The sequence below is a fragment of the Mirounga leonina genome, unplaced genomic scaffold, assembly GCF_011800145.1.
Source record: "Mirounga leonina isolate KUSES-001 unplaced genomic scaffold, KU_Mleo_1.0 Mir_170, whole genome shotgun sequence".
NCBI lineage: Eukaryota > Metazoa > Chordata > Mammalia > Carnivora > Phocidae > Mirounga > Mirounga leonina.
The window spans coordinates 9,261,158-9,275,541 of NW_023270433.1; the positions used below are offsets into that span (position 1 = coordinate 9,261,158).

At 39.1% G+C, this 14,384-nt stretch overlaps 1 protein-coding gene across 3 annotated transcripts in view; it reads right to left on the reverse strand.

Annotated features, from left to right (window-relative positions):
- PBX3 (PBX homeobox 3) overlaps positions 1 to 14,384 on the reverse strand; it is a 213,776-nt gene that overhangs the window by 20,662 nt on the left and 178,730 nt on the right. For all 3 annotated transcript variants that reach the window (XM_035015801.1, XM_035015803.1, XM_035015802.1), the window contains exon 5: positions 10,891 to 11,026. In XM_035015801.1, the coding sequence (XP_034871692.1) occupies positions 10,891 to 11,026 (136 nt within the window). The remainder of the gene's footprint in view (positions 1 to 10,890; positions 11,027 to 14,384) is intronic.

The window sequence follows — 14,384 nt, forward strand, 5'->3', positions numbered from 1 at the left end:
CCTAGCAGCCTAAGGCCTCACTCAAGGGAAATAAGGTAGCCTCCCCTGGTAGGTCCTAGACATCTGGACACCAATTCCCTACAAAGTTGTCAAAAGCATTGCTTAACCTCTCAGCCTCTTAGTCACTCTCTCAGAATTGACAAACGACCCAAGGAAAAGTCATTTCCCTTGGCCTTATTTTCTTCTTATCTACAAATTCCCTGGACAACATCATCCATTCCCAGGGCCTCAACTACGAACTTAAATGGATGACTCCCAAGCTACATATTTAACCTTGACTTTTCTCATAGGTTATACTTCCAAATTGAACATTTCCCAACTGAGGTGCTGATGGCAATGCAAACCTGGCATAACTACCACAAACCTTTAATTTTCTCTCCATCAAACAAGCATTTCCTTATGTGTTTCCTTTATCAGATAAGAGTATCACCATCTTCATTTATCTAGGCTAAAAACCTCAGCCATCTTCTAATACTCTTTCCTCCTCACATTTACATCCAACTGTTTACCCAATTTCCAAATCTAAGTTCTGCCTTCAAAATGTTTTTCAAATCCATCCTGTTTTCTACTTTCAGTGGCCTAATTTTAGTCCTCACCACCTCTTTCCTGGATTATACCAATAATCTCTTATGTAGTCACTCTCATTCTAGTGGTTTCCCCTTCAAATTGATCTTTTTTTTTTTTTAAGATTTTATTTATTTATTTATTTGACAGAGAGAGACACAGCGAGAGAGGGAATACAAGCAGGGGGAGTAGGAGAGGGAGAAGCAGGCTTCCCGCCGAGCAGGGAGCCGGATGCGGGGCTCGATCCCAGGACCTGGAATCATGACCTGAGCCGAAGGCAGACACTTAACGACTGAGCCACCCAGGCGCCCCCACCTTCAAATTGATCTTATACATTGGTGCTAGATTTATCTCTCATAAATCTGATCATACCACCCAATCCAGAAACCCTTACCTTCCTTATTTTCCTTCATAGCACTTACTAGTATGACATAATACATAATTATGTTATTTATAATTATATATAATATTTTATGAATATGTACCTCAATTAAGGTATATATTATTCTTCTCTCCTCACGAGACTGTAAGCTCCACAAGGACAGAATCTTTGTTGTAGTCACTGTTAAATATAGCCCCATGACCAAAAATCACTAGTTGAATGAATATTGTTGAATAAATTAATTAATGCAAACAGACATCTAGGCTGCTCAACCTCATAAATGCAGGCATAACTGCAGACATCGAAACATCTGCACATCATAATTCCAGACCTTCTCCAATCAGGGTCAAACTTGACTTACTACTTAAATCATTTCTTCAACAGTCACTGAGAGTCAAGGTGCTAGACGCTGTGTTAGGCATTAAGAATACAGTGCTGAATAAGACTGCAGTCCTGATCAACATAGAATTCACCATCTATCAGGGGAACAGCATTAAACAATTAATTATTTGGTGCTCACTTCAGCAGCACATATACTAAAACTGGCACAATTCACTATTTGGGGCATCTGGCTGGTTCAGTTGGTGGAGCATGTGACTCTTGATCTCAAGGGTCATGAGTTCAAGACCCACGTAGGGTGTAGAGTTCACTTTATTTTTTTTTTAAGATTTTATTTATTTATTTGAGACAGAGACAGAGAGAGCACAAGCAGGGGGAGGGGCGGAGGGAGAGGGACAAGCAGAGTCCCCACTGAGCATAGAGCCCATCACAGGGCTCAATCCCAGGACCCAAAATCATAACCTGAGCCCAAAGTCAGATGCTTAACCAACTGAGCCACCCAGGTGCCCCTAGAGTTCACTTTAAAAACAAAACAAAACAATTCATTATTTAGTTATAATTGTGATAAGTGCTATCAAGGAAAATTATAAGAAGCTATGAGAACACATAATGGAGGATATGAACTGGGAGTACAAGGAAAGCTTTCTTGAAGAACTGACAGTTGAAGTGAGCTTTGAAAGAGTAGTAATTAATAAAATGTTTATACATTTTTGTGGGAGGTGGTTAGGGTTAGACCATTCCAGGCAGGAGAAACAGCATAAACAGCATAATAATAATTATTATTACATCTTCTCCTTACTCTGTGATAGGCACTCTGCTAGGTACTTTACATATATTATCTTACTGAAACTCCTATAACCTGGTGAAGTACATGCTGTTTTTATCCAAATTAAACCTATGAGGAAATGAGGCACAGTGAGGTTGAATGACTTGCCCAGAGGTCACAGAACTAATACGTTGGGAACCTTCCTAATGCTCTCAGTATAAAGTAAACCCATCTTTCTACCACAATCCAAATGGCACCCATATGGCCCTGTGTACTCCCCCAGATAACTTTTGTATCCTGTCAGTAACACGTTTGTCTGTCTCCCCCAAGAAATCTAACATTTCTCAGGGAGAAGAACCTTAACTAATTCACCTTTGTTTGCCACACTGCCAAGCACAGTGCTTACAGTAGGCCTATTGAATGCATCAGGACCTGTTGAATGCATTAGGAAAATAGCCCCAACACCCAGACAAATACTTTTGGCTGGATCAAATTAATTTATTCACATTGTTTGTAGCTTCTACTCTCAAAATCCATATTCATTTTAGAAAAGTAATATGCTTTCTGCATGGCTAACAGAAAAATCAGGAAAGGAGAAGACAAGCCAAAACACAAAGACAAAGGAAGCCCAAGAGCATCTCTGGAGAATGCCAGATTTCCTGGGTAGGACTATCACAGAGTCAACATGAGTGAGGAGCCAGCAGGCTTGAACTTGGAGTCTCTTCTAATCTGTTGCCTCTGTTCTTCAGGCTACACTGTGTATCTTCTGTTCACTCCTCCCTACCTACTTGCTACACCACTCTGGGCCCCAAGAGGCTTCTAGCCAAAGGAAGTCACTGGTGGAAGATGAGGAAAGGGAAGGAAAGTAACATCAGAGTAATCGTTCCCCTGACTCCCTCAGCGTAAAACTGCTTTTACTTAAGGTTTCAGTTACTATCCTTCCAAATACAGCTTCTGTGTCTTGCGTGGGTTCTGGTAATCCTTCATCTCTTCAGGGCCAGGGGTAGTAACAGAACCAAGCATACTAGTATTGCCCTTTGTGGTTTCCCTACACTCTGCCCACACTTCTGTAAATAGTCACTTTGTTAAACTCTCCTCGAATTACTCTAATTTGAGTGTGCCATCTGTTTTCTTCTGGGACCCTGACTGATATATTGGCCTACTGGTCTGACATGCCTCAGAGAAGCAAGGCAATGGAAAGGTGAGAGATGCAATGATGAGGGACAGGCATGAGGAGAGACTGCTGGGAATACTCAAAGGGAAGAAATAGGCAAAAGAAGGTGAAGGGGACAAAAACTGGAGGGACCATGATTCTGATCATGGCTTCTTCTAGGTATAGGAAAACTCAAAAACCACTACATCAAAGCTGGAAATAGTCTCTCTAGCCTTAGTTTGGGCATTATGATCAAACCAGTGTTAAGAGGTTTTTCTCAAAAAATGTCAATTTAAAAGAAATAAAATACCTGACACCACTGGAGCCAACTTGAGGTACCCTGCTAATCATGGTACTGTGTAGAGAAGACAGAAACAACAAATCAGAGGCTTCTGTTTTCTTTAAATCTTGCAGATATATGCCTTATCTGTACTCAGTGTTACAGCAGCCTCAAAGCTCCCATCTCTTTACAACCTGCTCCTTTGTTCTTTGCACACTGTTTAATGATGTCTATCTCCACTAGGACCCACAAGCAGAGCCTTTATAGAACACAGGGTCTGTAGCCTTCTTTTAAGACAAGTGAAAGAACCACTGTAACAAAATAGCTGCCAATTTCCTTCACCTTGTCTCCAGTTCACCAACTGCATATTTACAGGAGAAATCCACTCCTGCCTTCTTTCTCCTGCCAAAGCAACTGAACAGGTCCTTTATGGATAGCTGAAAAAGATACTGTAATTTGATAGTCATCCTTTTTTTCCTGCTCTAATTATTATTTTAACGGGCTTCTTCTTATTTTAATAGATTTTTTTTAATAAGGAAATCTTACTTACAAATTTTAATTAGCTTACTGAATATTCACTGCTTTGGAATAGTAGTTTAATGAGGAAGGAGACCTCAGGTTACTAACTACCCTGGAGTGTCTAAAGTAGCTTAGGGGGAAATGATGCAGCCCTCGTGATAGAAGCCCAGGCCTGGGCCTCACAAACCAGGACTCTGCAGCTGGGGCTCCAGGGATAGAGGAATCACACTGCCTCTTGCAGGGAAAAAAAAAAAAAAAAAGTAAAAATCCAGTTTCTTGCTTTTTATCAAGAACCTGTGTGTAAGAAGAACCTCCAGCTCTCCCACTTGTAAAGACTTGTGACTCTTTGTCAAATCACTTAACCTCTCTGAACATCAGTCTCCTCATCTGTAAGGGTTAGATAATAATTTTTTCCACACTAGACTGTTACAAAAGTGGGTCTTGTGCACCGCTTTAAAAGCTCTAAAATTCGTTAGTTGAATGAATGAATGAATGAATCTTAATGTTGCCAATTAACCTCTCTACTATTTCAGGTTCTCATCCGTTAAAAAAAAAAATCAATCCTTTCTTTACAGTACATTTCAATTACAGTAGCAATGAAGAATAAGTGAACATTTTTCATTCTAAAAACACCTAGCAGAGAAAGTAGGGGCCAGAGTTCTTTAAACTCAAAATTGGAATCAGGAGAACAATGGAGTTTTTTGTGACTTGCTAATTTGAATAATCAATGCAAGTTAGCTCTATTTCAAAAAGTAAAAGCATATTAATATCTGCTTCACTAATTAAGAATATGTGACAATTTAAGTATGATTCTCAATGCTTATGACATTTGAAATAATTTCTTCTTTTGTTAATTTTCAGGGTGTTATGTAAAAAAAAGGGAACTCCACCTTACTCAACCAAACCAAGTCTTAAGAAATCAGAGATCTCAAATTCTAAGTTCAACCTGCAAGTCTATGTTAAGGACACTTATATTTATAATATATTAGCATAAATTAATGTAGGACTAACATAAACTGTAAATTTTTCATTTACCAGTGCCTATTTATATAATATATAGTGAATTTAAAAAACTATAATAATATAATAATATATATTAACTTCATATGTAAAACCAAACTCCTGATCTCCCTTCCCCCTGAAAAACCTGCTCCTCCCAAATCCTTCCCCATCATACTTAATGAAAACTGCATCTTTCTGCTGCTCAAGCCAAAAATGTTCGAGTCCTCCTTGACTTTCTTTCTCTTACATCCTACATTTCATCTATCAGTAAACCCTCTTGGCTGTACCTTTACAATTATCTGGAATCCAGCCACTTCTCATCATCTCTACTACAAACATCTTGGCCCAAGTCACCGGCACCTTCTGCCTGGATTATTGCAGACACCCGAACTGGTGGCTGCTTCTCCTTGCCTCCTTCACTCTATTGTCCATATACTTGTCATGGTGATCCTGCTAAACTTTAAGTGAGATCATGCCACTCCCCAGCTTCCACTTCACTCGGAGGAAACGTCCGCCATTACCATGATGTCCAAGGCCCCTGCACCATTTGGATCTCAGGATCTCTCCGACTTCATCTCCTCCTACTTCTCTCATTTGCTCAGGCAACTTTTACCTTAGGCCCTTTGCACTTATTGTTCCCTCCACCTGGAATGTTCTTCATCTATTAGCCACATGGCTTGTTCATTCTCTCCTTCAATCTTTACCAAAAGATATTTCCTCAAGGGAGGCTTTCTTTACCACTCTATTAAAAATTGCACACTTCACTCCCTGTTCTCCTTCCCTCCTTTATTTTTCTCCATAACACCTATCACATTATTCTAATTTATCATCTCATTTACTTATTTTATCTGTTTGTACTCTCCCAGGAAAATGTAAGCTCCATGAGGGCAGGCTTGGTGTTGTGTAAGTAGTAAACTTTTTAGTCAAGTGAAATATATATATGCCAAAAAAGAGGAACACAGTAGAGAGCATGATGAATTTTCCAAAAAGTGAAGACACCCATGAAACCATCACTGAGATCAAGAAACATCAGGGGTGTCTCGGTGGCTCAGTCAGTTAAGCGTTTGACTCTTGGCTTCAGCTCAGGTGGTGATCTCACGGTGGTGAGATCAAGCCCCACAAGTTTGTTTCTCTCTCTCCCTCTGCCCACTCCCCTCCCCCAACCTCATGTGTGTGTCTGTGTGTGTGCGCGTGTGTGCACGCGTGCACGTGCGTTCTCTCTCCCTCTCTAAAATAAATATAAAAAAAGAAAGAAAGAAAGAAAGAAACATCTCCTTTCCAATCACTATTCTCCCAAGGGTAATCACTTTTATCCTGACTTTTAACATTAAGATCAATTTTGCCTGTTTTTGAACTTTTTCTTTAGTCTCCGGGGTGCCTGGTGGCTCAGTCATGATCCCAGGGCCCTGGGATGGAGCCTGGAGTCAGGCTCCCTGCTCAGCTGGGGGTCTGTTTCTCCCTCTCCCCCGCCCCTTCCCCACTCCCCTGCTTGTGCTCTCTTTCTCTCTAAGATAAATTTAAAAATAAATAAATACATAAAGTAGGCTCCATGCCCAACATGGGGCTTGAACACATGACCCTGAGATCAGGAGTCTCATCCTCTGCAATTTGCATTTTTCACTCATTACTATGTTTCTGAGATTCATTCAAATTGGGTGTATGTTGGGCACCTGGGTGGCTCAGATGGTAAATCGACTGCCTTCGGCTCAGGTCATGATCCTGGAGTCCCGCATCGGGCTCCCTGCTCAGCAGGGGCTCTGCTTCTCCCTCTGACCCCCTTCCCTCTCGTGCTCTCTGTCTCTCATTCTCTCTCTCTCTCAAATAAATAAATAAAATCTTTAAAAAAACAACAACAACAAATTGGGGGTATGTAGTTGTAGATCATCCCTTTTCATGGCTATATAGTAACCTGTAATGGGATTATACCACAACGGATTTATCCATTTCCCCAATCAATGGGCAACTATCTTACTTCAAGTTTTTTACCATTTCAAACAATGTTACAATGAATGCTTTTACCCATGTCTCCTGATATACATACACAAGAAGTTTTCTAGAGCAATTTCACTTAGAGGTAAAATTATGGATTTAACGGTATAGGTATACTCAAATTTATAAGATAATGCCGAAAGTTTTCCAAGTAGCTATACCCATTTACATTCCTACCAAGAATATTTAAGAGTTCCTGCTACAGTATATTCTTGCCAACAATGTGTGGGCTTGGAATGGTCAAATTTAGGATTTTCTTCCACAACCCGGGATACGTAAAATATTATTTCATTGCGGTTCTTGAATCACATTTTCCTGATTATTAATAAGGATCTTCTCATATAATTGAATATATTATTCTGTGAGGTCCTTATCTGTGTCTTTTGTTTATTTTTTAAATATGTTCTTTTTTTCTTATTAATTTATAGGAATTCCTTCTGTATTTTGGATTTTCATCTTGCTTATACACTTACAAATCCCTTCTTGCAGTCTGTGGGCTGTCTTCACATTTTAAAAAAGGTTTTATTGGAAATGATTTCAAACTTGCAAAAATAAAAACAGTACAAAGAACATCTGTGTATGCCTTCTACTCATATTCACCTGTTATTAAACATTCTGCCCCATTTGTTTTATCATCTGTGTGTACTCATGCATGCACACTCTCCCTCTGTGTTTATACATGTTTGTGTGTATGTGTTTATATATATACATGCACACATATATAAACACACAGACATGCACACTTTTTTCCTGAACCATATGAGAGTAAATTATATACGTCATAGCCCTTTATCCCTATGTAAGTCAATGTGTATTCCCTAAGACCAGAAATATTCTCTTATAGAACTGTAGTACAATTACAAATTCTAATTGACTTAGATAAACTTAACCCAATATCCTTTACGGCATTTTTTTCCCCTTCAGTACAAGATCCAGTCTAGGGTCAGGCATTGCGTTTACCTGTCACGTCTCTATCCTCTTTTAGTGTGAAACATTTCCATGGCCTTTCTCTGACATTTTTCAAGAATACTGCTCCCATCCTCCTTTTTTCCCTAACAGAACACTCCTCATTTTGTTTGTCTGATGTTTTCTAATGATTAGATTCAGGTTACTTTCTTGGATGAAACACTACACACAATGTCCACCTGTCCCTCTTTGGTGATGTTGCTTCTAATCACCTGATCAGGGTTTTGTTCCATTTGTCCACTCTATAATCGCTTCTTTTTTTTAACCCTTGCAACTAACAAAGGGCCTATGGAGAGCCGCTTTAAGACCATCTTCTTCATCAAAATTTCTCCCTAGGTTTAATATCTACTGATGATTCCTGCCTGATCCAGTCTTTACCAAAATAGTTACATAATGCTGATGTTTCAGTCTTTATTAAGTACTTTGATAAACATCTTACCACTAAATTTATCAATCTTTTCCTTTGTTGTTTATACTTTTTATGGTCTTTTTAAGAAATTTTTTCCTACCCTCAAAGTACTAAAGATATTTCCTTACATTTTCTTTTGAAAGTTCCTTACTTATTCTTAATTATTATTTTAAGCAGTATTTTAAGCAATAAAGAATAAATCAGTTTCATATACCCTAAATCTAGCAAAAACTGTGTTGCTACAATTGCCTGTTTTCACTGGATTTCAATTTTTTTAAGTTGGTTTTGTATATGAACGATTTCTAGATTCTAAATTTAATTTATTTTAGTATGATGTATATTTTAAACAATGCTTTTTTCTCTTTAGAAAGTAGTTAACCTGTCAGGTCTGGCACATTCTCTGGTTTCATTTCTAAACAACTTAAATAACAGGGCACTAATTCATAAGGCTAGCAATTGATGTCTAATACTTAAAATGATAACATCATTGTTCCCACTTCAGAGATGTGTAGGAGGGGAATTGTTGAGGGGAAATTAACTTCTTTAGGCAGGAAAAGGGTAAGAGGGGAGGAAATTGTCACAATTTAATGCTTAAACAGATCCCTGAAATTCTGCATTTGAAAGGCTGAACTGGGAGAAAAAAGGTCAGCAAGTCTGCTTTGTAGACAGACTAATCTTAGTCTCTATTATTTCCACGTCTGAAGCAATTACCAAAAAAAAATTTTTTTAACCTAACAAAGCTGTTTGTCTATCAGAAAATAAGTGAAATGAATATAGTAATGTATTTTAAAAACTAAGTAATGTGTTCCTAGCCTATTTTAGAAGTAGAGCAAAACCTCCCTGGTTCGGAGCAGTCAGAAGGAAACTTTTCTCCCACTTATTACACAGCATGTGTTAGGCAAGTCCTACATTAGACACAAAATGCTAGTACTACACTAATGAAAAGTCAGGATCGTATCACTTTCAAAAAATGTATATAATCTGTGTTATTCTCCAATGGTAACTATGTTAAGGAAGTAAAATAGAAGCAGAGGCATGAAAACACCTTAATTGAAATTGGACCTGCAAACATTTGAATTCTGAAGTCAGAGAGCTGTTGGGAGAGCCTGAAAATGGGGCTCGGCATCATCAACTGGCGTTTAGCATGAGCCCAATCCTTTCACTAATGTTCAAGGGAAATGCACACACCAGAAAAACACCCACTTAACTTCATCTTCCCTATATGACCCAGCACATTATACTGTTCCTTAATAGTTTAAGTGGCAGCGAGTACTATATAACCCAGACAGGAATGTTTTATATACATCTTCACAAGTTGGTAACTCAAATCAACTACATTCCATTTCAAACTGGGCAAGAGGAATCAAGATAAGCCACTATTTTGTAAGAGAATGACACTAACTCTTAAATGATAGCTTAATTATAAACCGAAGATTGTTCTAGAGGTTCTATGGAAAGTAATGCCAAAACAGAAGCTAGAAATCATCTCAAACCCAGACTCTAATCCCTTAAAGAACAATGACTTAAAATACTGATAGAAAACTTTCAGTGGAATCTGAAGGGGATCTTTAATATCTTGGACTTCAGATGTACAGCAGCAGTATTTATTTATAAACTACTTTAAAATTTTTGTGACCCATGACCAAAAGGGAATATTGAAATTTCTGCCAAGGGTCAGCTTTTCCTTAAGTTCCACTGCAATAGCTGGTTGGCAATTACCACATTTGCGTGCTATAAAGAAAAGCTATCTCGATGTCAATCTATAAACAACAGTATAAGTATTTAAATAAAATTATATTTTAGAGCTAATGCCAGTAAAATATACTTATTTTATAAGGACGTACAGTTGTTCATTTGTTTGTCTCCAATCCTCAATCTAAATACCCATCTATCTGCCTAAAACTAAATGTATTTTTGTTAGAAGATGATGACAGCTAATTTCAGGGTCACAATTTATTACAAATAAATGTTAAAACAACAACAACAACCCAAAAAACAGTGACAGGTATAAACTTAATTCTTCTGTTTAATGAATAACAAGGAAGCAAAGAAATCCTATGACCCAAATATCATAGCATGGTTACCAAGAAAAGACTTAGTGAATTCCTCAAAGCTTTCACCAAAGAGTTATATTAAATTTCCTTTCGGCAACAAATAAATTGGTTTCTCACTGGTAGAAGCTAGGTCAGTCATCTAAATCAGGGAAAGCAGGACTACATGCCATTTACTGAAGAGTCACTTAAGAATAAACCGTGTCTCTCCCCATGGCATGTTTATGTCCTCTCTATAGAAGATTTACACTGGAGTGGTGGCTGATTATCTTGATTCCTTGCCACTTAGGACTTAAAAAAAAAATCACCTAAGCTTTAAAAGCTTGCATAAAAATGTGGGAATATCTATATTTTCTTTTTATCTTCTTTGATGATGGAACACATGGATCTGAAATTTGGTGATACCCTGAGGAAAGAATAGGGTTCCTATATCAACAGGGAAACAAGACAGACCCACGGTGTCCTCTCACCTGTGACACTGTGATGCTGCATTTCTTGGCCAGCTCCTCTTTGGCTTCTTCACTGGGGTAGGGGTTACTGAGGTGTGAGTAAAAATATTCATTCAAGATTTCTGTGGCCTGTTTACTGAAGTTACGCCTTTTTCGTCTATGACAAGAACCAAGAGAGAATTATAGTTATAATCAGCCTTAACCAAAGAGGGATATACTGATTAGAATTACACGAAAAAAACAGATTTCTATTTTTAAACATTCTTAGGGTCTGATTTATCACAATATTGCAGTTATGCTCTTGTCATCCTCCAAAGCACTTCCCAAATCATTTTAAGATGGAGGATCACTAAAAATACAAGAATGTGAAGCACAATTAACTTGATTCTTTAATTTATTCAACAAGGATCTACTGTGTTATAGGTACTCAATGAAGATCCAGTGGGAACAAAAGAGGTAAGGTCTATCTGAGAGTTTACAGGAGATTGGAGGGTTAAGGGAGAAAGCGGAAAGTTAGGGGGAAGAAAGCCATTAGACATGTATCACAGAAATAAATACAAATCATGGTGACCACATCAAGTGTCATGAAGGAAAAGTATAAGGTATAAGAAGGAAATTGACATAGATTACAGAGTCAGGAAAGGTTTCCTTAAAGGAGTGACACGGAATCTGAGACCTGGAGAATGTGTAGGCATTAGTCAGACAAAGAGTAGAAGGGAAAGAGGAATGAGCAGAAAAAGTGGTCTTGAAACAGAAACGAGCTTGGAAAGTCCAAAGGGGTAGAGGAGACTGGAACACAGTAAAAATCAGGGAATGTGTGAGTTGAGTATGGAAGGAGGATGGGCAGGCGCCAGATTATATACAGGCTCAGTGGATCCATTAAGAATTTTTGGATTTTAAGTGTAATAGGAAGCTATTAAAGGCTTTAAATTTTAAGTTCCAAAAAGATCATTCTGACTGCTGAGAATAGTTGGAGGAGGGCATGAAAGGAAATGTAGATTTTTTGAAAAAGATTTTATTCATTCATTGTCAAAGAGCGAGCGAGCAAGCAGGCAGAGGGGGAGGGAGAAGCAGACTACCCACTGAGCAGAGAGCCCGACAATGTGGGGATCGATCCCAGGACCCTGAGATCATGACCTGAGCCGAAGGTAGATGCTCAACTGACTGAGCCACCCAGGCGCCCCAGGAAATGTAGATTTTTTTTTTTAAGATTTTATTTATTTATTTGAGAGAGAGAGTAAGAGAGAGAGCAGAAGAGTGGGGAGCGGGAGAGGGAGAAGCAGACTCCCTGCTGAGCAGGGAGCCCGATGCGGTACTCGATCCCGGGACTCCAGGATCATGACCTGAGCCAAAGGTAGTCGCTTAACCAACTGAGCCACCCAGGCGCCCCCTTTTTTAAAGATTTTATTTATTTATTTGACAGAGAGAGACACAGTGAGAGAGGGAACACAAGCAGGGGGAGTGGGAGAGGGAGAAGCAGGCTTCCCACCCAGCAGGGAGCCCGATGCGGGGCTTGATCCCAGGACCCCGGGATCATGACCTGAGCCAAAGGCAGACGCTTAACGACTGAGCCACCCAGACACCCCAGGAAATGTAGATATTTAAGGGGACAACTGCAATGGTCAAATTGAGAGATGATGGTAATCTGGCATAGGGTGAGAGTAATGGAAATAAAAAGATTCAAGATCTGTCTAAAAGGTAAAAACAGTAGGACTTGGTGATGGATTGGATGGGGGCAGTGGGTGAAGAAGAAAGAGAAGGAAGGTAAGGAAAAAATACATTAAGAATTTCTGGATTTTTCTGCTTAAGCAAGTGTCTGGACTAAGGCATGATTTGCTCACAAGGGAAAGAGTAGGGGAGGAAATTTTCTTTGTTTTTACTGGGAAGGGTGTGGCAGAGTCAGAAGACCAAGTATTTATTAACAATTTATTTCAAACAGCAAAAATGTTACTTATATTTGGGTTTTGTTATTACAATTTTAAAGACTTCCAACCTGAAAATTAGCATTTGTCAGACTTCACTTTAAATTAGATCCTCCAATAACTAGAAAATACTTCCCCAAATAATTTTCTTAATACTGTCTTCCAAATAATCTTAATGACCGTCTCACTTGTGATATCCTATACTCAGGGAAGAGTCAGTAGGCAGTTGTAAAATGTGTAGACCCTATGAGATTCTTCTAGTTAAAATGATGTCACTAACATGGCAGGTTAAGTACGTGATCTATGTCTCAACATTAAGGGAGAGTCAGGGGAGGAAGAAATCTAGGTCTGATCAAAACATCTCAGGTTATGAGTCCTGAAATTTCCTAATTTCAATAATTTTTTGGAAGGTTAAACTGTCGGTTGTTTCCTGAAGGATGAAGAAGAGATTCCTGAAGGATGAAGAAGAGATTCAAGATCTACTTAGGGATTAAAATCAACAGGATGTGATGATGAATTAAATGGGGGAGGTGGTGAGGAAAACCAGGGAGGGAAGGAAAGGGAGAGAAAGACACCGAGAACAGCAGTTGGGATTTTTGCAGCAGTCATGCATTCCTCTGACCTGGGGACACTTTGAAGAGGCACTCTCTGACGAGGAGGTGTGTGGGTGCGTAGGATGGAAAAGGTCTAGAGTAGGTATTGAAACTGTCAAGTCTGTAGATAATTACCTGGCCCACAGATCATATTTGTTGAGACCATATAATAATGACCTACCCATGAATGGGGTGCCTGGGTGGCTCAGTTGTTAAGCATCTGCCTTCGGCTCAGGTCGAGCCCCGCATCGGGCTCCCTGCTCAGTGGGAAGCCTGCTTCTCCCTCTCCCACTCCCCCTGCTTGTGTTCCCTCTCTCGCTGTATCTCTCACTGTCAAATAAATAAAATCTTAAAAAAAAAAAAATAATGACCTACCCATGAAAATCTAAGTTTCTGGCTTCTTATGAAAACTTGGAAGATCAGTCACACGAGTCCCACATTCTCAGAAGCCAGCCGTAGCCTAAAGCTGAGTGATGGCTATGCCCCCAGATATACGCCCATCTGTTGTAATCCTCACTGTCCCTCATCCAGCCACTCCACTCAATTTTATTTTATGTAAGCGTGTGAATTCAGGACTCTTAAGTTCTAAAACATGGAGTCCAGAGCGCCCTTCTTAGTTAGATGGATGCTGCTCAGTTCCAGAATGGTTGAATAAAGCCAATTAGATCTTTAAAATAATAATAATAAAAATAAAAATAAAACATGGAGTCCAGCAGCAAGACTGAGGCTTGATACAAGAGCATTTCTTTGGGAAATGAAAGGAGGAATGAGCAGGAACATATCTGAGAAAGCAAAGCTAAGTTTAGCTCATTTATCGACTGTGCCTAGGAATGGTTTTAGTAAACACTGAAAAACCTCAGAGAAAAAAATTATGAGCAGAACAGAACACCTGACCCCGGACAGTCTGGCTATGTCCAAACTGCTCGAACACTTCTACTAGAAGAGCAGAGGCACGTATGCGAATTTATTCTTAAATGTTTTGCACTGGTACACGCTTCAA